Genomic DNA, 25,157 nt, shown 5'->3' on the forward strand with positions numbered 1-25,157 from the left:
TGCACAGACCCAACTTTGAAGCATAGTCTACTCATTTTTAAAAGGGTTGAAACTAGAAAAGCTTAAAGTTCACCGTCTTTATCAATTCTACACCCAATTTCGAGTGAGTAGTTGTCCTCTTGAAACACTCAATTTTGTTACATTTTCAATGTATTCCAACATATTCCATCATGTACCAGTTCAACTGCGTGTTTCACATCTGAAATGCTGGCCTCCAAGGAATTCCTTTACAGTAATGTAAAACATGTGGAAATGGCTTGGAATGAGGTCAGGGCCGTATGGTACACAGGATGTGGTGATTACACCTAGCTAAGTGCAAGTGGTGTTGGTGAATGATTGTGTGTACAGTTCCCACAGACAGATGTATGTCTTCTGCGAGTTGGCAACAAATTATCTGTTGACTTTCGAGGATCAGACGTTCCACTCACTGAATGTTAACGGAAACGACTGTAGTGGGATACAAGCCACTTTGGACGAAATCACCATTCACAGATGTACGACGTTCTTTAAAATGTTTGCACCATTAAAAAAGTTTTGCCGCGACTAAAAGTCTCATCACTGTACAATGCTTTACGTCTTCCCTTAATGTCAATCTGTTTTTCACCTTCATTCAGAATTTCACTCAATCATCTTCTATACTGCTTTATCCTGTATTCAGGGTCATGGGGACCTGGAGCCTATCCCAGGAGACTTAGGGCACGAGGCGGGGTACACCCTGGACAGGGCACACACTCACTACGGACAATTTGGGAATGCCAATTAGCCTAACCTGCATATCTTTGGACTGTTGAAGGAAACCGAAGTACCCGGAGGAAACCCACCCAAAAAGTTTTTTTTTTTATAATAATAAAAACATTAAAAGCCCAATATCATAATAAGTGCACTTTTGTAAACTTTTGACCACAAGTGTATTTTACTAACTTTTGTCTGAAAAACATGATGTATTCATAAAGTGTTTAATATTAAATAAAAGTACAAGTAAATTGGTCAGTAAAAGTACAGTAGTCACTGTACTATTACTGGAATACTACTATTACTAGATACATTTGTCCTATTTTGCTTTCCGTCCATAGATCAAACCAGGAAGCGACTCAGGCTGTGCAGACTAAAGTAATGGTTTCTGAACAGCAGGATTGCCTGTTTAAGCACCGCTTGGATGGAGAGATTGCTATCGATTGCTTATGCCTGCTGTAGGATTTTGTTGTGTTTTCTTCGGAAAGCGCACTATGGATAGACTAATACTCACTAGGACTCAGTCACTGCAGTGATTAATCGGTTTTAAAGCAGTTGCAACACAAATCAGTTACCAACAGTAGCGGATGCATGTTAAATAAACAGTGTGGGACATTGCAGGAATAAACAGAGCAAGCTGCGGTGCTGAGCTGGAACTCCCTCAGTGCAGGGGGGCTTTCTCTGGCCTGCTGCTCTGTTACATCTCTCTCTCTCTCTCTCTCTCTCTCAGCTCACCGAACAGTATTATGTGTCTTGTTTAATGGTTGTAGAAGTGGATGGAGATGGACACGGACAAGTTTAACTATGTTTACAGCTGCGACCTGGACATAAATGTCCAACTGAAAATGTGAGTACTTCTTTAAAAAAATTAAGATAACAAGCTGAAAAAAATAACAAGCTGAGATGAGCCCTAACGATCATCTTAGTTAAATAAGTAACCATCAGCATGGGTTATAATAGACCAGGTCTGTTTATTAAACAAACAAATAACAAAGACTGGAGATGCTTTGTTGTAGACAGTTAACAGATATTAGTAAATATTTTACATCCTCTCTATTTTCATGTGATGCTTAATTTATGGTCTTAATAATACGTGTTAATGGTGTAAATAAATTATTGGGAGAAATGAGTTCTGTAGCACTTTAGCTGTGTTGTTGCTTTGGTTGGAGCATGACAGCGCACGTGACTCAGCTGAACCAACGCACTGACGTCATTCCCGCCCGGACCAACTGTCGCCCCGCGTGCAGCGATCAGGGCCGTAAAAAAGACGACCATGATGAATGACGTCATCCGGTAAACCGGTTACGTGTTTTCATTGCGTTAGTGAAATCCCGAGGCGCCTGTAATTAATCACTCGCACGGTATTTATTGCTCATGAGCGGGTGTTAAACCCCAGGATGTTAGAAAGGAACATTACATCTATAAACAATTATAGGTGAGCAGATAACACGGATCTCCCCCTGTCCCCTTACATCCCAGTCCACCACAGGGACCCAAAGACTCATTGAGCTCGATATGGCTGTAGTGGGCTTTGCCTTCACTCAATCATTTTCAATATCTGGACCTCAACAAAACTGTTTTTCGTTGAATTTCTGGATTTTCTTCTGGGCTTTTTTTTGCATCTAGATAGATAGATAGATAGATAGATCCATTCATCTAGGGACCTCTGTAGTCCACCTAGGGTGCTTGGTGGCCAGTGGTGACTATTGGTATTATTCCCATTTTGGTCCCTGTTGTAGGACGTCTGGTCAACATTCACACATGCATTCTCCGTTAGGAGAACAGGGAGACCATGCAAACTCCATGCACACAGTGCATGAACGTGCAAGGCTACAGTGCTAATAACCACTAAGTCACTGTACCACCAGATAGATAGGTTGATAGTAAGTAAAATAGGGGAAATTTGTTTCAATTACGTATCACAGTTCTTTCATGTGGCGATTAATGTGTATAAATACAGAACAGAACATTATGTCCCTATTTATAGTGATGTCAGAAGGAGATCTCTCACATCCCTCTCACACAAAGCAGAGTTACTGTGAAGACTAATTGCAGTCAGCAGGGAAGACTTCCTGTAGTGTTCTTCGTTGCAGCAGAGATGAAGCATTCTCTTGTTAAAAGCATTCCGCTCACACCTTAGTTTTACAAATTCTTAAAGTTTATCCACTCATTTCTACAGATTTATTTGTACAGTGGATTAATAGCGCCATTTAATATATTGCTTTCTATATGTGTGTGTATCGAACTTTTACATAGAATACAGTAAATATGTTGATTGATTGTTTTTCGTTTAATTTTATTGACAAATTATTCAATGAATCCTTTTAAGTAAGTAAGTACTTTTACCTTTTTTTTAATTATCTGGGTTAAATCTTTCCAGTTTACTTGCAGTCATGTGTGTTTTTAATCCCTTCTTAGCCTCATTAAGTGTGAGAACACCTTCCATTTTTATCTGGATATAATAGAAATAGTGTTCAAACAGATAATCCGCTGCAAAGCGCCTACGTGTGTGGTGCAGTCCACTTCCGACTCGCCATGAACACATCCTCGAATCATCATCATTTCAGCTGAACGGTATCAATGCGAAAACTGAGCTAAAAGCATGATTTTTTTTTTGTATCTTTTACAGAGGAAGTCTAGAAGGCAAGCGGGAACAGAAAAGCTACAAAGCTCTGCTTGAAGACCCGATGCTGAGGTTCTCTGGGCTTTACCAGGAGAACTGCTCAGACCTGTATGTTACCTGCCAGGTGTTTGCAGAGGGGAAACCACTAGCGCTGCCTGTTCGAACATCCTATAAAGCTTTCAGTACCCGCTGGAAGTAAGTACCTCTGAGTATAATGAAAGTTAAAGGAGGTCATGTATATCTTCAGGCCAGTTTTCCTACTTTAATACACAGTCAAGTTTTCAGTGTGATTTACGGACAGAAGACCATTTTACAGGAACAATTTGTAAAATTTTTTAGTCATCCAGTGTTTTGGAGATGAATCATACTTGCAATAATAACAGTGCGATAATAAAAAATACCCTTACTACTGAAATTATTTTGTTTTAAAAAAAAGTGGCAACCTCATGAAACTAGTCATCGCTTATTTTGCGATATTGTAAATCAATTTCTTTGATAATTTATAGCATTATGAAGGATAAACTGCAAATTTCATGAGAACATGTGCTGTGCTGTTTGTAGCTGGAACGAGTGGTTGAGGTTGCCAGTGAAGTATCCTGACCTGCCACAGAATGCTCAGGTAGCGCTGACTGTGTGGGATGTTTATGGGCCAGGACGTGCCACTCCTGTAGGGGGCACCACAGTCACCCTCTTTGGAAAATACGGGTGAGGGTCTCTTGATTTGTCTTTACTAGATCTGTTCAAGGAATTCTACATTTGTGTGTATGTTAATGAAAAAATATATATGTATATATACTGTATATATATTGTGTATATTAATCAGTTATATGGTTTATATATACAGTATATGTACAGTGTATATTGTACATATAAAAAAAATTCTTTTTGTGTTTTTTCTTTTTACAGAATGTTCCGGCAGGGCATGCACGATCTGAAGGTGTGGCCTGGGGTGGAAGGTGATGGCGGGGACACGACATTGACACCAGGCAGGACCAGCAGCACTCTGGCGGAGGATCAGATGGGCAGGCTGGCTAAGGTGACAAGAGGAATGTTCGTAAATAATTAGGGACAGTGAGAGAGAGAGAAAAGTGTGTGTGTGTGTGTGCGTGTGATGTTATAGGACACATTTTAACTGCTGTCTGTTCCAGGGTCCTGACCTGGAGCTACTTAGTGATGTAAGTACAAAAAGGGCAGGAATGTTGGATGTCCATGTATGTTTGACTGTAAAGCTGTGTGTGTTTGGAAGAAAGTAATTGTTTGCAGAGTGTGAGAGCAGGGTGTGTTTGATGGCATCTCACCATACTTATAACTTCTCACCTGGCGAGAGACTGGCAAATACAATCACCCTTTTAAACTTGTTACCATCTGCTCACAGACGCAGCTTGTTCTCTTTTAGTGCGGGAAGATTCTCATCTGTAGCATTTACACATCAAACAGATAGGGACTGATATGTCATCAGCTGGAAGGGAGGAAGGGTAGAAGTGGGTTTTTGTCTGGTAAATATAAGAAATTGTAAAAATCTATTTATTCATCTTCTATGTCGCTTATCCTGTTACAGGATCACACACACCAGACAATTTAGGAACCCATAAACGCCATGCTCGGGAACACATGCAAACTCCTTGCACACAGAACTAAGACGGGACTCGACCCATGACCCTGGTGGTGCAAGGCCGCATTGCTAAGCACTACATAAATACATATATAAAATGTTCACTTTTTTTATGTTCGCTTGACAGAACCATCTACAAACAAGAATTGACAAACCAATATTGCAAAGTTTAAATTTCATTAAATAAAAAACCTAAAGCTTTAATGCATGATCAAGAAAGCATCGTTATTATAATGGAGATCAGATGGAAATGGAGAACAGTATATTGGACAGTATACAGTATCAATGTAAAAAAAAAAAGGGCTACACATACTGTTATACTGTGATGCATTTAAACTGCAGTTCCTATGAAATCTAGCAAAAGCTGCAAAGTCTGCATGCTTTCTACCTGTGACTCTCGTGCAAGTTTACTAACTGCCGAAATGTGAGTGACAGGAACATTTCTAATATGTGACTACCTTGTACTGACCACCCACTGTGTGATTTACTTGTGTGTGAACATGCACACACAGCTAGTTTTGGTTGGCACACAATGTTTTGGCTGAGTGTTTATGCACAGCACAACATGGATCTCACACCTTTTTTAATCTTACTTATTTAAGCATTCTCTCTCTCTCTCTCTCTCTCTCTCTCTCTCTCTCTCTCTCTCTGTCTCTCTAGTTGACGAAGGCTCATCGCCAGGGGCACATGGTGAAGGTGGACTGGCTGGACCGCTTGACCTTCAGAGAGATTGAGATGATCAATGAGGTGAGATGGTTGTACATTAAAAATGATAAATGTGTAATGTGTGGCATGAGTTTTCTGTTCAAACACACCAGGTTAATCTCTTCAGTTTATTTCTAGGCTTGTAGAACAGGAAAGCAGTAAATGTTTTCTCCTCTTTGCCTAAATTTCAAAAGAAAATGTTTGAATTTAAATACAGCAGGCTTCCACTTACCCCAAATCTAGTCGGCTTGTTGTTTGTGTCGTTCGGCCTTTTCGCTGGAGCTACAATGTAAATGTACCTATCAGGCTTGTAAATATTGGAACGATGATAAGTTTTTTGGCATTCGGCCTCTGTACACCACCACATCAAACTGAAACACCTAAGACTTTCAGCTTTACTTAAGGGTGTTTGAGGAAGTGTGGCATTCAGGAATTACAGCCATTTTCATACACACAGCCCATTTTGTGTGGCTCATAAATAATGGAATCATTAAAAGTTGAAAAAGTTACATTTTTAAAGTTATATAACAGGGTGTTTATGTCAAAGCAGGACTCCTAAATGTGCAGAATAACAGAACACACTTATAAACAATACAAACTCCTTTTATTTCTCTATACAATCCCGTGCTAGACTAATGCACTTATCCCAGTGATTCAGTAGTGTTTGGATCCCATCAAGGTAGAAAGTTTTCTTAGTACATTAGAGTCATGATCTGGCTTCCTGGTTCACATCTAAAATGCTGGCCTCCCAGGAACTCCGTAATGGCTCAAACGTGTGGAAATGGCTTGAATTGAGGTCAGGAGTGTACAGGGGATGTGGCCATAAAGTTCCTGTAATGTGAAAGTGGTGTTCCTGAATGATTGTGTGTACAGTTCCCACACATGACATATTTTAGCTGTTTTGTTTATTTATTTGTTTGTTAAATGATCTTTGTGAATAAAATTGCATTGCCTTGGCTTTGGCATAAATGGCGATTGTGTCTTTGAATTTTTATACAGTTTGTTCTTTAATCTTGAAGCAGTAAATCCTAGTTCTGTGTGCGTATCCAGCACTCATTTCTTTTTGGTTATTTGTGACCTTTAGTGTAAAAATCTGTTCTCTCTACAGAGTGAGAAACGTAGTTCCAACTTTATGTACCTTATGGTGGAATTTCCACGAGTGAAGAGCGGAGACAAAGAATACAGCATTGTTTACTATGAAAAGGTAAGAAAGCTTCCTCTTAATACATTTAAATATTGCGGTTTAATTAATAGTAACCATGAGTAATAAAAGTGTTCTAATGATCCTGCATGATGGCTTAAGATAACCATTACTCATTAAAAGTTTAGATATATTTTAGATATATGGAGTTTCCATTAGGAGGGGTTTCTTTTATTCATGTGGCAGCAGTATTTAAGAAAAGAGAGAGAGAGTCTAGAGAGGAGACAGAATACAGCATATTTTGCTATAAAATGTTTTTGGGCCTCTGCACAAAGACTGTGTGGCTTTGATAGACGCTTATAATCTTTGAGACTATTGATAGATTATGCTGAGAGTTAGATGTATATTTCATATATATATATATATATATATATATATATATATATATATATATATATATATAGTGACCTGGTTATTAATGTGTTATTCCTTCTGGTGTGTGAAGGATGGAGATGAAGCGTCCACGCTACTGACCAGTTCCGACATAGTAAAAGTCCCTGATCCTCAAATGGGCATGGTGAGTGATGAATGTTTGTAAAATGTTGTCCAAATTACACCTAATATTGACTCTGATATTACTGAGTCTACTAATAAACATTTTAAAGGATTTAAAAACTGCAGAAAATTAGGTGATTTTGAAAATAATCTTACATTCCACCGTCACCTGCAGCAAATCTCCCTTTTATTTAGCTATTTGAATATTGGGTGCATTATGCATGAAATAAAAATATATTGTAGACCTCTGGCCATATGTCTTGGACCCAACATGGAGAACAATGTGTTACCATGTAAATTATACCATAAAAATGTTCAGAACTGTTTAATTGTATTTTTCTCTTTTAAAAAGTAAAAGAAAATTGACATATTTCAATAAGTATCATTTATAACCATTATCAGATATAACAGTTTTACTGTAATGAGGTTATGATATAGATCACCATGTAAGTAGTGTAATTTAATTCACATTTCCTCATCACACTCCTAGAAGGAACTCACTTTCAATGTGTTGTGCCAGAACTCCAGCTAAACCAATTAAACTGAGAATTGTGTTGTATATTAGGAAAATCTGGTTGAGAGCAAACACCACAAACTGGCTCGAAGCCTGCGGAGTGGACCGTCTGACCATGACCTGAAGCCCAACGCTGCCACCAGGGACCAGCTCAACGTGAGTGAGCCAAAGAGATCATGGAATGTGTGTGTGGGTGTGAGTAATGAACGGACCAGAGATTTTACTGCCGTGTTTGCGTGTCCACAGATCATCGTCAGCTACCCTCCCACCAAGCAGCTGACCTCTGAGGAGCAGGATCTGGTGTGGAAGTTCAGATATTATCTCACCACTCAGGAAAAGGTGTGTGCATGTTATATGACTGAGGGTTTAATAGCGATTCCCAGTCTCACAGTTACATTCAGCATCTTATATAAGAAGATGCAGTACTGTGGAGTGATCCTAATTCTCAGTACAATAAATTTAACTGTAATATAAATGTATGTACGGTCATGTGAAGTACACTGTTTCATAGAAACCTTCGCAACATATTTGGACATACTGTTATCTGGTTTTTATGTAAGTAATGTTAATAGCATTTAAGTGAGATAAAATTAAATGCAGTTTTCTTATGTGGAAAAAGAAAGTAAATCTCTACATGTAAATACGTTACTTTATATGTTAAAATCAATTTACCCTTACGATACATACAGTTTAACTAAATAGCAAATAGTGATGTTTCTGCTTACTGTACAGTGCTGTAAAGTATTTGCTCCTTTCTGATTTTTTTTTCTTTTGTGTATATGTGGCATAACCTTAAACAGGCCATTCATGTCCGAAACTGTCTTATGTGGCTAAATTAAAACAACCACAACCCGTTATTAAGTTTAGAACAATAACTTTTTCACACCGGGCCAGGCAGGTTTGGATAGTTTTTTTCCCCTTGGTTAATGAAATCATAAAAAAAATGCATGTTGTATTTACTCAGGTTATCTTTGTATAATATTAAAATTTGAATCATTTAGGTGTGATGAATATGCACACACACACACACATAAAAGGATACATTTTTACATAAATACTTTTTTACAGCACTGTATTTTAAAATAAAAGAACCATTTCATGGGGTGTACTTACTTTTTCACATGTATGAATAAATATATATAAATATATTGCGTTAATTAATGGGATTAATAATGCTAAATGACTGATGTAATGGCAGGCATGTAATGGAACATGGCAAAAATAAGATTTAAAAAAATTACAATGGAACCTTGGATTACGAGCATAATTCATTCCGGAAGCGGGCTCATATTTTAAAACACTCATAAATCAAATCGAATTTTCCCATGAGAAATAATGAAAATTTAAGTTATTTGTTCCACAGCCCCAAAAAATAATATATTTTTTATAATAAATACAAAATATAAAGTAAAAATAAAACAAAATAATCTGCAATTTACAATTTAAAAAAGTAAAAATAAATCCGACAGATAAGTGTTTCTGTTTGTGCGCGCAGGCACTGTGTGTGAAGCTAAAGTAAGGAGCCCCGCCCCCTTCTCGTTTTAGACAGTTACCCTTCCTCCACTCTTTTCACTTATTGATACTTGATTGAGCGACACACTAACAGAATCACTGCTGTAAAGTAAAAATAGACAGAAAAAAAAGAATCACGACAGAGCAGAGTTTCCTTGAAGAGCAGAAAGAAAGAGAGTGTGTGTGTCTGTGTGTCTGTAAAGGCGAAAGTAGGAGGGTGTTTGTGTGTGTGGGGCTTGGTGTCCAATAACGCACGCACACAGACAAAAGAGCAGGCTAAGCCTTAAGCAGGGAGAGAAATCTGGATCTTTAACCTCTCTAATGAGACTTGCTTTTGCTTTACACGTGCGCTGTACGCACACGCATACAGACACAAAATAAAAGATGTTTTACACACACACACACACACACACACACGTGGTCACAGTGTTATAGTAAACAGTACAAAGGTGCACGGATGTTGATTATACCAGTGAGAGACAAGCACTAAGACCCAGCAGGGGAGACGATTACCCACAATTCAGTAGCACAAGAGAGAAAAATCGTTGGCTTAGTTGTGATCATGTGATGCTCGGTGTCAAAACAAAAAGCGCATGCTTGATACATGATACTCGGTGCTTGTAAACCAAGACTCCAAGTCAAAATTTATTAAAAATCTTTGCTTATCTTGCAGAACACTCTCAAACTGTGTTACTCGCAATCTGAGGTTTCACTGTATCTGGACACCACTTGTTCATTTATATTGAATCATGTGGATAACACTAATTTCTGAAGTTGGCTTGGATTCCACTGATATGAATAATTTCACTATGACAGCAATTACTCACATAATGTAAGGTCGTGGTTCTCAAAGTGTGGGTAATACAGACATGACAGGTGAGGGCGCAATGAACGGGAGGGAATTAGTGGAAAATAATAGGAAAGTACCTATTCTAATTCATGCTTTTCTTTATTGACAATAAAGATCAGAATAGGGGTGGGCGATATAACCAAAATCTTCTATCACGGTAGAAGCAATTTTCTACCTCGATAACGATATATATCACAATATAGCAATTTGTATCTGAAAATGCATAAATAAAAATTCAAACACAAAGAAACTGTTTTACATAATGTAATTTATTTAAACTGTGAATTGCTGAGCTTTGCCGCATTTTTTTGCACTTGCGTACCTTGCAAATCACGTTGATCTCTTTCTTATTACTTTTCTTATACCCAAACCAATTCCACACCACAGATGATGGACCGTTTTTCTTTACAATCTCCTCGTTGTACACATGTACTGTAAGCAAACTCACTGCTGCTGCACGAGTCTTCTTTCTATTGTCGAAGTGTATATGAAACCAAACACATCAAAAGTGGGACTAAACCGTGACACCTGATTGAACCAAATATCTGCGCGGCCCAGTGGACAGCGCAGCGCGACTATCTGGATAGCGCAGAGATAACCTGCGGACCAATGTGAGCAGCGCTGCTCGAATCACAAACCCACTGTTTTTTATTTAAAAACAATTTATTTAAAATGTCAGGACTGTTTAATATTGTTTCCGCCTTTCCATGCCTGGTTTGTACGTGCGCATTTCAGCGGGGTAAAATGTATTTTGATGGTCGGCGCGGTCTATTTTTACCAGAGTCGCGCAGGTTTGTGATTCGAGCAGCGCTGCTCAAGTTGGTCCACGCTGCGCGATCCACTGGGTCTGGATATTTGGTCTGCCCATGCCGGCTCAATCGGTTGCCACGGTTTCATCCCACTTTAGATGTGTTTGGCTTCCCATAGAAGAGAATGTGTATTGCGTGGTTACGTAACGTGCAACGTCACGTGATCTCAACCGCGATTAAGACGATAGACCAAAATCTCTATCGGTTGACAAATTTCTACCGGTTAACCGTGTATACCGATATATCGCCCACCCCTAGATCAGACACTTGAAACTAAACAATCACACGCAAAGAAATGGATCATTAATACAAGTAAATTAAAATAACATCAGAGAAAAAGTGGAACCATAGTGCAACAATAACTTAACGTCGGCATTTTAATTGCAGAGGAACGATATATAAGGAAACATTCGGTATTATATATGTAATTTCATTTATTCCAATGTGTATGCTGATGTTTCTGTATTCTTCTTAAACATTAATATTTTATCAGGCAGTGCTAGTCTGGCATTTCTAGTTTCCTGTGTGGCAACAAAGTTGCTTTTTGATCCTTCAGGCGCTGAACAGAAGGGAAGATCAATATCGTTCTACGCTTTTTGTTGGTGTGCGGCATTTTGCGATGATCCCTAAATCATTGGTTGCGCCGTAGAGAATAATGGTGTTAATGCTTTTAAACATGTATAATTTAAGGCGGATGTAGCTTAAAGACAATGTAAAAAGGAAATATATGTGGTATCTTATTTGCGTTATTTGATCTTTTTGGTTTAAAAATTGATATTTCAATAAATAGTAAACTTGGCCGATTTCGTTATCATTTTGTTGACAAGTGGGGCTTGAAAATTAGCCCACCCCCTTAAGTGGGGAATGACAGAAAATGTTTGAGAACCACTGGTGTAAGGACTGAAATTGCCAAGAACAGTGTTGTGCCCAGTCTCTATCAGTGAACAGGTGATAACCTTAAACAAAGTGGACTTTATATCAGCTAAAACATATTTCCTGTTAAACAATTGCTCTTTTAAACGTACCCACACAGCACAGAGACACTAGCAGGGATTTCTTTCAGGTTGATCTGTTATCGCCCCAAATAAGGATGGGCTTCCTTTCGAGTCTGGTTCTTCTCAGTGATTTTCATCATGTCATTTCCACTGTGACCTCCAGCTTTCTCATTCAGTACAAACATTTTTTAAATTCATATTCACATTTTTGTTCCTGCAAAGCTTCTTTGCGCCAATGTTAACTGTTAACAGTGCTATACAAATCAAATATTAGAATTTAATTCAAATATTTGAATTTAATTAGGGATAAAGGTCAGGAGAGTCAGGCAATGTTTACATCAAACATCAGCTATGTAGATCATTTTAAATATATATTTAAATGTATAACCCTGTACCAGTAATGTCTGTTGTCTGTGCTTGTGTGTGTGTGTGTGTGTGTGTGTGTGTGTGTGTGTGTGTGTGTGTGTGTGTGTGTGTGTTTAACAGGCCTTGACTAAGTTCCTGAAGTGTGTGAACTGGGCAATGCCACAGGAGGCCAAGCAGGCGCTTGAGCTGCTGGGAAAGTGGAGACCCATCGACGTGGAGGACTCGCTGGAGCTGCTCTCGTCTCAATTCACCAACCCCACAGTCAGACGCTACGCCGTGGCCCGTCTACAGCAGGCTGATGATGAGGTGAGATTCTGATGATGGGTGGATTATACTTAAGAAACAATGCTGAGCAATGTACACGCAAGCTTTTATTATAAGAGTATATTGAGGAGATAGGATTTCCTATTCATATTCTGGAATTGAAACCAGCTGTATTGAAATTTGGGATGTGAGTCCGTACCAGAATGCAGCCATAAGCCAATCTAAAGTTATATTATTCTACAGTGGTTTAGATAATGAAATATATACTCACAATGATGTCTTTACTGCAACAGTTCTACAAACAACATTTATCCCAAACAGGTTACGATTTGTTTTGTTTATTTAACAGTTATTTTACTTGGCCAACACGTATCCTACCGTACATATCCTTCTCTTTATATTTCCACTTATTCCGCCTTAGAATATCAGCTCAGTTAACTGCCTGGTGCTTGGGTTAAACCCCAAATAGCGTTAAATGGAAAACTGGTCCACTAGTGTATACATCACTTGTTTAACACCAAGTAGGGCACTTGATTAATTGTTCGGAAGGGATTTTGGATTCAGCCTTGTGTTAGAAGCTAGTCAACGTTCTAGCTTGCGTTAGGCATAAATAAAACAACAGTGATTCAATTCGGAGTAACTTAATTTTAAGTAGACAAAATGTTATTTAAAATGACATAACATCATCAGATGTGTTTCGTTGGGTTTTAAATCTGGGTTTTAGCAGGTAGCTGCTCTCCTCAGTTCTGTGTTCCATACTGACCTACTTTCACCCATGCTGCGGCCAAGTGTTGGTATAATTGACAACCAGAGAGCATCTGTGACGTGAAGTGATGCTTCTAAATAAATGTCCATGTGGTGTTACTGACCATTGTCACCGCTCTTGGCCAATCACTTGGTTAGAACTAACTGTTGTAGAATTTGTTTTAAAACAAAAAAATCATTTATGCCATAATAATACCAAGCAAGAATGTGTTTAGTTCATTTAAATCATTTGATATGTACTTTCCTCTTCCCTCAAAACGGTTGTCACTCAGTGGCACAGATGGCATACTCTTGCTTCTGGACTATTGAAGGAAGTATGTGAAATACGTGTTTGATGTTGTCTGTGTGTAGGATTTGTTGATGTACTTGCTGCAGCTGGTTCAGGCTCTAAAGTATGAGAACTTCAGTGATATCCAGAGTGGTCTGGATCCTGGCAGTAAGCGGGAAAGCCAGGGCCTGTCTGAGAGCACCACGCTGGGGGACTTGGACAGGTGGGTCATTAAATACAGCATGTATGCAGTAATAAATGCACTTATAAACTGGGCCAACAATGGCCAAGTGTCCCATTTTCCAGTGGGCAACAATGCATGCTAAAATAGATAGATAGAGAGATAGATAGATAGAGAGATACAGTAGAGAGACAGACTTCATTGGTCCAATGAGGCTAATGATTGTTTTACAATAATTAAATTACGGATAAACAAACAGTTGTAAGATGTTTAGGTGTGGGAGGCAGAATGTAATATGTTGGTTTGTTTTCTGCTGCTTCAGATAAATCTAATGGGTGATAATTGTGTGATTTGCTTTGTCAACATGGGAGAGAAATGAAAGCAATGTTATTGAACTCATAACATTGAAGTTGTGTTAACACTATTATTTCTAATTAGCTCCCAGATAACCTCGGCTGCCATAGCAACCACCGGCACACAGAAAGGCAAAGATGGAGGAGATGGAGAAAGTCTGGAGGTAAAAAAGTGCGGGAGTTTAGAAAAATAATGGCGGCGGTGGTGGTGTTGGTGGTGGTGGTGGTGGTGTGTAACTGTGTGTGCATGTGCTTTGTTGTGCAGCAAGACCTGTGTACTTTCCTCATATCACGTGCCTGCAAGAACTCCACACTAGCCAACTACTTGTACTGGTAAGTATCCGTACTCATGCACAATAAACCAAATGATAATTTCCTCTTGTGCAAATGGTCAGTAAATTATTTGTGTTTGTATTTAAAATAAATAAATTTCGCCAAGAATACTTATTCCCACACCAGACTATGTTTTTCTTTCATTTGAAGATACGATGGAGCTATTCGTCTGCTATTTGTACGCAAAAAAACGAATAGAAAGTAAATGATTTGTGTTTGTATTTAAATTAAATTCATATTTAATTTAAATACACTATGTGCCGGCCCTGGCTGTTACATATTTGTTCATTAGTTCTCTATCCAACTTATCCTTTACATGGTCGCTGGTGCCTATCGGAGGGGACTCTGACCACTAGGCAGGAGATACCCTGGATGGGGTGTCGGTCATCGCAGAAATTACATTAGAGCCTCCAAAATGTAAAATTAGCATTTACTATAAATGCGTCAATGTTTCCAATTGCCCTTGTTAATGTTGTTAAAAGAAAAAGAATTAAGTTCAATAATAATCAACACTGTCTCAATGATCAAATTTAAGAATTAAACAGGACTGAGGTATAAATAATCAAATATGTGTTTTTTAAAAAGAAACCTATAGGAACAACCAGCATCCCTTTTCACTGAAGTGAAGCTAACGACCAGTGCCAGATTTTCCCCCACATGTGTCTTGTTGTTGGATGTTAGTACTGCTGTCACGACTTTAAATGTTTTTTCTACAGGTATGTAATAGTGGAGTGTGAGGACCAGGACACACAGCAGAGAGACCCAAAGACTCATGAAATGTATCTGAATGTAATGAGAAGATTCAGCCAAGCTCTGCTAAAGGTACACACACACACACACACACACACATACACACACACACACACACGAATGAAGGAGTGGCAGCACATTTTTTGTGTGTTATGCTTTACACTATGCTTAACCTTACAGCAATTATTGTACTCAGTGTGCTAATACACAAAACACATAAAGTTCTGAAACTAGGCAAAAGGTTGGGCATTGGAAAAGAGACTTGTATTGTTATTCTCAGTCTTCGCGTGGTGCATTTCAGATGTGCAGGTTTTCACAAATACACCTTTTTTATCCACTTCATTGTCCCACTCTTCACTATCTTAAAGTTTTTTGCTACACCGATCGGCCCCCCAAAAAGTCGGCATTTCAGAAGGTTTGTGTTATTGGGCTGCATCAAGCAAAGAAAACAACTTAGGAGATTTGAAATTCCTGAAAATGGTTAAAGAACCATCACTATATGAAAACCTGAAAAGGTAATGCTGAACTGTCAACTTTGTAGAAGAAATGTGGTTGGAACAATGTCATAAATGGAGATCACTTAATCACCTGGTGAAGCTGCGTGATTCAAAGAGTAATAACCATAGCTATGTTTAATAGTGAAAGTGAGAGCATTTTTGGATGCACACAGTGTGATGAGTACTCGGAGGATTGGGACTAAATAGCTGTGTGGCCATAAGAAATCACTTGTTAATGAGACTAATCAGGAAAAAAGGCTCCAATAAAGATTGACCTTTGGAACAATGGCAAAAATCATGTGGTTCGATGGTTCAGACTGACCCTATCCTGGAGCGATGGGCATTAAATGAAATTGAATCAACTTTGTTCTAAAGCCAGTCTGGGTACTAAGTACCTGTGAGCAACTGTGACTGATACTACAAGTGTGATTAGTTGTTTCCAGTTAGTCATTATGGAAATGATGTGTTTGGGAAGGCTGGTAACACTTCATACATGACTTTTATTACACTGATTTAGTTTTTTTTAAATAATTTATTATTATTATTATTATTTGTTACTATTTTTACTATTAAGTACTAAATAATACCAATTTCAGTTTTGAAAATATCATCACATAATTTGTTCGTACCTCTCACAGTTCGTTTGTTGTATTTTATCGAATTAATGAAGCTACAGAAAGATCACATCTCTACCTGACTGTCTCTCTCTCTTTTCCTCTTCCTCAGGGTGATAAGAACGTGAAAGTGATGCGCTCTCTCCTCGCATCCCAGCAGACATTTGTAGACAGACTGGTGCAGCTCATGAAGGCTGTTCAGAGGGAGAGCGGCAACCGCAAGAAAAAGGTACACACTTGTTCACAAGGCACACATATCCCTCAATTATCTCACCTGTAGCAGATAATGTGAAAAAAAATAAATTATAATTTAAAAACATTATGAGAGATTCTCCATTTATCGTCCCATTTATCAGCGGGTATTTCATTTTCTAGCGATTTGTTTGAATACATATGCTGTGTTTGTGAGACAGACGGAGAGACTACAGGCTCTGTTGGCTGACAACGAGAAGGTGGGTCTGTGTGAAATCGATCCCATCCCTCTCCCGCTGGAGCCCCAGGTGCGCATCAGAGGCATCGTACCAGACACTGCTACACTATTCAAGGTACGCCATGGTCACAACTATCCATCCAGCTTCTCTTCTTTGGTATGAATCTGAAAATGATTATGATTAAGCGATGTATGCACATCACCTTCTCTCTGCGTGTGTGTGTGTGTGTGTCTTACTCTTTCTGTATTTAGAGTGCTCTGATGCCTGCTAAGCTGATCTTTAAGACCGAAGATAAGGAACTTTATCCTGTGATCTTTAAACATGGTGATGACCTGCGACAAGATCAACTCATCCTACAGATCATCTCACTGATGGACAAGGTTAATGTATAGATGATATTATTTAAGCGTAAAACAAGAACTCATCAACAGACCCATCACAGAGACAAACTTTCTTGAATATAATTAACACACTGTTGACATGTGTGTTTATATATAAAGAGAGAAATAAAGTGCAAAACTGTCATTCGAATAGATTTACTGTCCTCTAAAAATAACTCAAAGTAGCTGGCAACAGAAGTGTGTACACCCTGAATGATAACAGCTGTACAGCTTCAGCTTCCTCAGCAAAGCAGGTGGCATTTCAGTGGTGTGTTTGGGGCTGTTATGATGTGGGGAAAACTGCCGTTTGGCCCAGTTTTTCATGGGAGGGCATCATGTTCTGCTTTAGAATAATACAGAATATCACAGCAGATGCTGGAATCCAGTTCATTGTTCATTGTTTCCCTTGATGAACCGCAGCGCCCCCAGTACCAGCAGCACTCATGCAGCCCCAGAACATGATGCTACCACCGCCATGCTTTCCATGCCACACATACTGGCCACTATCTGACCCAAACAGGTTTATCTTAGTCTCATCAGACCACAGGACATGGTTCTAGTAATTCATTCAGGTTATCTTCAGGAAACTGTTTGCAGGCTTTCTTGTGAGCCAGCTTCAGAAGAGGCTGCCTTCTGTGATAACAGCCAACTTGCTGCAGAGTGCGTTGTACGGTCTGAGCACTGATGAGCTGACCTCCCGCTTCTGCAACCTCTAAAGCGATGCTGTCAGCACTCATGCACCTGACACACAGCACGAGGACTTTGATCCACCCTTGCAAAACCTCTGTATGTGTTACTGATCTTCTTGTAGCCTAACCCATCTTTGTGGAGAGTAACAATTCTATTTCTCAAATCCTCTGAGAGCTCATTGCCATGAGGTGCCATGTTGGTTATCTAGTGGTCAGTATGAGTGAATTGTACTTAAAGCACGAAATGCTCTTATATATGATATAAAAATTTGTATTGTCCTAGCTGACAAACACACGCTTGAACATGATGAATATACAAGCTGCATATTGATTCCTCTAAAATATATCCAAGTATTATTTCTATAGTATTGTCCTTTGAGAAAGTATATAATAATAATTGCTGAATTAGAGGGGTGTACTCATTTTTGTGAGATACTGTATATCTTTAAGCACGTTTTAGAAAGATTTAAATAATGACTCCTCACAGTAATTGGCTTTTTGTTTCTGTAATCCCCAAATGCATGTTCTTATTGTTTTAGTAAACTACCTTCAGGTGCCTTGTAGGCCACTAGAGACAAGTACACGCTGAGACAAGCGCGGCCTGCGACACCCTGCTCAGATCCATGCCGTTAGGCTTTATTATGTTTGGTATTTAAATAGTTGACATGTGTGACATTAGTGACAAAATCCCAAAAATTGTAAAATATAATTAAAGATGCTAATAATTTCTGACAGACTTATAATTCTTTATTGTTTACAGTTTAACTCAAACATCTTTTTTCTCCACAGCTGCTCAGGAAGGAGAATTTGGACCTAAAGCTGATGCCATACAAAGTACTGGCCACGAGCACTAAACATGGTCAGTGCTAACACACATGCAGCTACAGATCCTGAACTAAAGACCCCGATGTTCCTCTCGTTCATTCTTACACTCGCTGTGTTTGTGTTTTTAGGTTTTATGCAGTTTGTGCAATCGGTTCCTGTGGCAGAAGTTCTGGCGACTGAAGGCAATATTCAGGTTGGACACTCAGACACACCATGACTCATTCAGTGCAGTTTGTTATTGGACGGTGGCAGTTTTAGCTGTTTTGGCTCCACAGCACATTGGATTAAAAATGAAACCAGAAGCATGAGGTTTCATTTACTGACAACAAGATTGATGTTAAATTCCCTCCAAAACATCAGGAACTGAAAACTGGTGCATTGCAGGAGAGAATGATTTAAGATGGTTAATTTGTTCAAGTGTTTATCCCGAAATGTTGACGTTAAATATGGTTTATTCAATGGATATGCCCTACTACAGCCCCACTATAGCCTGTTGAGTCCTATAGTAAGACCTCATCATCACTGAATCAACTATCTTCTTCTATAATAAAAAAGACTGTGGATTCAAACTCAAGTATATAAAAAGGGTAATGTAAAGTAAGTTTAAATATCCTGTCAAACTGCTAAAGTGTCCTAAAGTGTTTTATTTGTGTTTTAAGGACAAAATCATGTCGGTACTGCTAAACTGTCACTCGATGGTTAGGCGAAGATCTCAAAGTTCACATGAATCTTCATCTTTCACATTTAAAGAGGAATCAGACAAGTTAATTCCATGGAATGTCTGTATGTAGAAGTTAAGCTCATGATCGTTATATAGTGTCAAAAATGTCCGAAACCAATGGGAATATGTTGGACCAAATCCACAAAAGCATCACAGAATCTGAACAAATGTGTCCATCATAAGAGTGATCATATATTGTGTATGGTGTAAGTAATAAATACAAAATTAGTTTTGTGCATTTGGGTAGTTTAACACACTAAGTTGAGCTCCAAGCAGGGTTTCCTTCAGTGTAACATTCACTACCAATGCTCGTCTATTCAGACAAATGACCCTGCTGTGACCTTTTTTTTGCTGTGACAATTTTTGCATCATTTCCCAATATCGAATTACTTCATTTACTGTTACAGTCATTATTCTTTATAACTGCTATGAACAACTCAACTACTCGTTCTTGAGAAATCACACTCATGAGAACTTCAGATGGGCAGACAGCAACATTTCCTCAATCATTAACAACAAATATAACAAAGAAGTATACACTGAACTCCCCCTCATAATTATCATCACTAACATTACCACCACAAAACATTAACACATTAACAGTAATTATTAATTATATGCCAGTAAGCTGGCGAAGGGCTTATGGGCAACCGAGGCTCATCCATGCCCACAGGAAACAAGGATCACCTTCTCTGGTCCGATTCGACAGAAAAGCCAATGCAGCACCAAAACCAATCCTGGCCATGATAGAAAGGCACCGGAACACCCAGGGCACCATAGCTCACTGTGCACGGGGTCCAGCAGGAAAAGATGACAAGGTCCCTGAACTGGCCTCCAGACTCCCCAGATCCCATCGAGCACCCAGGGGATGTGCCACTCCTCAGAGTTAGTCTGATCCACAGAGGCGGCACACCACAACTTACCGCACCCAAAGGATCTGCAGCCAATGTCCTGGTGCCAAACACCACAGCAACCTAGAAGATACTGGGCATCATTATTTTGCATTGGCTAATCGGTGTATAATATTCACAGACAACACTAAATGTACAATTAGAAGTTGAATAGAAGTTTGTGAAAAATATAAATGATAAACATTAATCAGAGAAGTGGATCAGCTGACCTCTGACCTGTTCTTGCAGAGCTTCTTTAGGAAACACGCCCCTAGTGAAAAAGGACCTTATGGCATCAGCGCTGAGGTGATGGACACCTACGTGAAGAGCTGTGGTGAGACATGTATAGTGAAAAAGAGTGTGAAGATCTGCTTATCATAATGATGTACAATGTATAATTATGTGTGTATGTCATAGCTGGCTACTGTGTCATCACCTATATCCTTGGAGTTGGGGACAGGCACCTGGACAACCTGCTTCTCACTAAGACAGGTAGAGTTCTGCATTTCACCTCATCTTATTTCATTTATCACTTTAATCTTCAAATGAAATATCAGGCTGTATGTAGGAGAGAGCATGCACTGTGTCCTTGCCATGGCTGAATCTCTCTCTTCCGCCTTAGGGAAGTTGTTCCATATTGATTTTGGCTACATTCTGGGGCGGGACCCCAAACCGCTGCCTCCTCCGATGAAGCTGAGTAAGGAGATGGTAGAGGGTATGGGGGGCATGCAGAGCGAACAGTACCAGGAGCTGAGGAAACATTGTTACACAGCCTTCCTGCACCTGCGCAGGTAACACACAATCACACAACGGACTCCCCACACATTCGTTTGCATTAGTGCAGTGCACTACATCTACAGTTCAACCACAGCACCATAGCATTTCTTTCAGATAATTACAACACCCATTAAAATGAGGAAGAGAAAAGGAGACACATGCACACTTCAACTATTAATGATAGTGGATGATGAGAGTTAACAAGTTCTACAAATAAATATTTTACCCAGAGAAGGTTTAGAATGTGTAAACTGTGTCCTGTAAGTGTGAGTGACCCGATGTCCTAAGGTGATTTATTCTTACTTCTAGATTAACTGTGATTCTCTCCAGGGTAGAGATTGATCCAGTGTTATACAAATATTGGTTCTGTGGTTCTAGTTGTGTATTATAATATTTTAAGAGACAATTACAACTAGTTTTAGTGTTGTTATTATGATGGTAGTGTTGTGATAAAGGCTCAGAGATGGAGTACTGATAATAAAGAAATGTGATTAAGTAGGGTTAGGGCAGGGGTGGGCCTCCCGCGGCTCCCTCTGCTGCGGCTCCCTCTGCTGCGTCTCCCTGTGGCTTTGGAAAATAAATAACGAGCACTAATTTTTTTTTATGTAATTCTAAATTTGAAGATTATGGTGGTCTTGTAACATTACATAAAACCTGCTCTATTTTTTTTGTCGCTTAAAATTTATACGTCCAGCGCTACGTGATAAAAGGATGACGGCACATGGACATGGACGGCGTTTTTAGTTTGCTGCAGGTGATAATATAAGTTTGACGTTTTATTTCATAAATACGAGAAGGGTTAGGGTAAGGCACAGTCAAAAAGCATGATAGTAATCAGCCGCCCATACGGTGCTCTTTATTAGTTGTAGTGTGGGTTCTGTTCAGGATCTTAGATTGTATTATCTGAAGTTCTTAGTTCTTAGACGTTTTTTTTTTTGCTAATTATTCTCGTGTTTTTTGAGGCTATGTTTACATTACCAGCCGGAAGTGACTCAAATCCGTTTAGTGTTAAACAAATCTCTCTGAACACACAAATCTAATGAACTTTAGGTTGTTGTCGTAGATTGGATGTATGTTTGATACATGGTCAGGCGACCTGAATAAGAACAGGCAGCTTTGAATTCATAGACATTTTACAGTTATAGATGTGTAGGGTGCTCTCTGACATTATCAATCAGCCAGCAGCGCAGGGATTTCATAGCAGTTCTAAGAATAGATGCGCAAACGGCCAAAGCGAGGCATCTGGCTTTCTACTTTCTCCTGGATCTCAAGAAATACAGCCGACTAACTGCTTGCTGTCCTACAGAGCAAAATCCCAAGCTTAATTTGACTAAAATCGCATCCAGCGTTTGAAATGAATGGATAGTTACACAAATATAATGTGTTTTAACCCAGATGGTGTTATCAGGATATATCAATAAGCACTAGTGTTGTTTCAGAGGACAGACGTGTCCACATTAGAGTCAGATAAAAGTCATTTGTAATTATTAAGGTTATGACATCAGGTCTGATAAAAAAAATGAATGTGGCACAACGTGGCTTGTAAAGCTGATGTATCCTTCCTGTATATTTGTGGCCCATTTCTGAAAAAGAAGTGATGTTTTGATGTCTTTTGATGCCATTATAAAAATACTTTCAGTTTTGACCAAGCATCTAGAGCATCTAGTTTAAAATATGATCTTTTTAAAACAGGGACCGTACAGTGGTGTAGTGGTTAGCACTGTGGCCTCGCACCTCCAGGGTCGTGGGTTCGACTCGGGTCTGTGCGTGTCATGTCCTGTCCGTGCTTGGTACTGGGAACTTTTAAATTCTAAGTGAACTTTGCAATGTGAGATCATAAGCAAAAAAATAAATAATAATAAAAAAAGTTGGTACTGCGGTGTTTCTGGTGTGTAGAATGGCAGCGCTGCTTATGAAGATATAGTGGTCAACCTGGACTTTTTCCCATGCTGGTGTTACAGTGTCATTTGTGGCATATTAAAAAAAAAAAAACAACTGCAGATGCTAGGGGTATTTTTGTGGTTTTCTCTGCTTGCTAAAATTTACTCATACACAGGTTATCTTTACTTATATACACAGTTTTTTTTAAAAGCAAGTTTAAAAAAAAAGAAAATTGGGATTCTTGTTTAATTAAATGTCGGCCTACAAAATCTGTCCTAATGCGAACTATGCTTCAATGCTTACATTGTGTTTCTCTCTTTATTAGATACTCAAACCTCATATTAAACTTGTTCTCCCTGATGGTGGACGCCAATATTCCTGACATCGCACTTGAGCCCGATAAGACAGTTAAAAAGGTGTGTTTATTTGCATGTCAATCTTTTAAAATCTCATTTTATTAACTATGTTGAAGACTTTTGTTCAAGAAAAGATGACTTGGTGTGTTTTCAGGTGCAGGATAAGTTCAGGTTGGACCTGTCAGATGAGGAGGCGGTACACTACATGCAGAGTCTGATAGATGAGAGTGTGGGAGCTCTGTTCGCCGCTGTAGTGGAACAAATACACAAATTTGCCCAGGTACAGATGTGTGTTTAGTATAGGGTACTCTAGATCAGGGGTTCTTAACGATTTTGCAGCCAACAACCCAGTTAAAAGAATCAAACAAGTGGACTGCACTTGGTACCGAATGCTTTTCAGTATCATCAGCTCCTTAAACATTAGGCTTTTTTACATTTTTAAAACACTTTTATTTAAATCAATAAATTAAGACAGCTGTTTAAGTTTGGATAAAATCTATTCAGTTCAAACAGTATAGAAACTGCAAGTTAACTAATGTAGCAATAAAAATGTCATAATATTAAACGTGTCAAGGACGCGTTTTTTTTTTACGCATTATGCACTTTTTTATTTAAATCGTGAATGCTGTGATTTATTTCTTTTTTTTCCCCACTAACAGTACTGGCGAAGATGAGGATACACACTGGAGCCTGAAACTTGCACCTGGACACATCTTGCCACAGTAATTAAAGCAGGATAGAACAAATGAAAGTGAAGGACAGTGGAGACGGAGGAGTGCCAAGTGTGTGTGTGTGTGTGTGTCATCACTTTGAGAGATCTGTGCTTTCATAAGGAAAAAAAAAACTTGATTACGTGTGTTCTAGGAAAATACAAAGAGACATTGTGGTAAGAAGCAGAGTTAGTATTACATTATGCAGTTGATTATTTTCCAATAACAGCATGTCCTGAAGTGTTTTTATCTTTTTAAACCACAGAAATTTGCCAACGTTGTTTATTATACATTTGGGGTTAATGCTGTGGTATATCTCTGAAACAGTTAAGTTCCTGATAACGCTTACCTTATAGTAGCTATAAACTACTATACTGTAACTACTAGAGTCATTCCCTCACCAGCATCTACCAAGAACCCTCTTGATATCAATTACTGATCCACCTACTGTCACAACTCATGTTTTATAAAATGTAACATCACTGTGGTATAACTGCACTTGGTCCATTGAATGCAAATGAAAGGAGAAGTTTATAGTTAAGTTATATATGATTCCTCTGTACAATGAACTAAAACATTGAGCATTTAATAAAATATGTAACAGAACAGATGTTTGTTCATTCATTTTCAGTCTTTCTTTATACCGCTTATGCTGTACAGAGTCACGGGTCTCTTTGGAGACTCGGGGCACTTGGCAAGATACATCCTGGTTCAGTTCAAGTTAAGTTCAGCCTTTATTCATCACACGTACATTATACAGTGAAATTCTTTATTCTTGAGGGGCCAATCCCAAAACCTGCACACACTCTCTCACACATTATAGAAATTTGGAAAACGACAATTGATTTACATGTTTGTTTTTTTAAATCTGCATGTGCTTTGGACTGTGGGAGGAAACCAGAATACCCGGAAACCCACCATGCACAGGGAGAAGGTGCAAATTCTCATGCATTCGTTCTTCCCCCTCCCCACTGTGAAGGCATGTGGCCACGGTGCTAACCACTACACCACCCTGGCACTAGAGAGATGTTTACTGCTTGTGAATACAAACCATTCAT

General features: G+C 38.9%; 1 protein-coding gene across 2 annotated transcripts; it reads left to right on the plus strand.

The window, feature by feature from the left end:
* The first annotated feature begins 1,202 nt into the window (after nucleotides 1-1,202).
* Nucleotides 1,203-24,705, plus strand: pik3c3 (phosphatidylinositol 3-kinase, catalytic subunit type 3). 2 transcript variants are annotated; one of them, XM_053500422.1, is made up of 26 exons: nucleotides 1,203-1,579; nucleotides 3,362-3,550; nucleotides 3,917-4,060; nucleotides 4,262-4,391; nucleotides 4,504-4,530; nucleotides 5,628-5,714; nucleotides 6,781-6,876; nucleotides 7,319-7,390; nucleotides 7,934-8,038; nucleotides 8,129-8,221; nucleotides 12,535-12,720; nucleotides 13,795-13,934; nucleotides 14,331-14,409; nucleotides 14,511-14,578; nucleotides 15,295-15,400; nucleotides 16,552-16,668; nucleotides 16,853-16,984; nucleotides 17,122-17,250; nucleotides 18,729-18,798; nucleotides 18,893-18,957; nucleotides 20,625-20,709; nucleotides 20,793-20,867; nucleotides 20,998-21,166; nucleotides 23,359-23,449; nucleotides 23,544-23,669; nucleotides 24,049-24,705. In XM_053500422.1, exons 1-26 carry the CDS (start codon nucleotides 1,509-1,511, stop codon nucleotides 24,061-24,063), a joined length of 2,667 nt encoding a protein of 888 aa, XP_053356397.1. In that variant the 5' UTR covers nucleotides 1,203-1,508; the 3' UTR covers nucleotides 24,064-24,705. The 2 variants fall into 2 exon arrangements, with proteins under 2 accessions (XP_053356397.1, XP_053356405.1); XM_053500430.1 differs by lacking the exon at nucleotides 4,504-4,530.
* Nucleotides 24,706-25,157: the final 452 nt, after the last annotated feature.

The sequence above is a fragment of the Clarias gariepinus genome, chromosome 1 (assembly GCF_024256425.1).
Source record: "Clarias gariepinus isolate MV-2021 ecotype Netherlands chromosome 1, CGAR_prim_01v2, whole genome shotgun sequence".
NCBI classification, from domain to species: Eukaryota; Metazoa; Chordata; class Actinopteri; order Siluriformes; family Clariidae; genus Clarias; species Clarias gariepinus.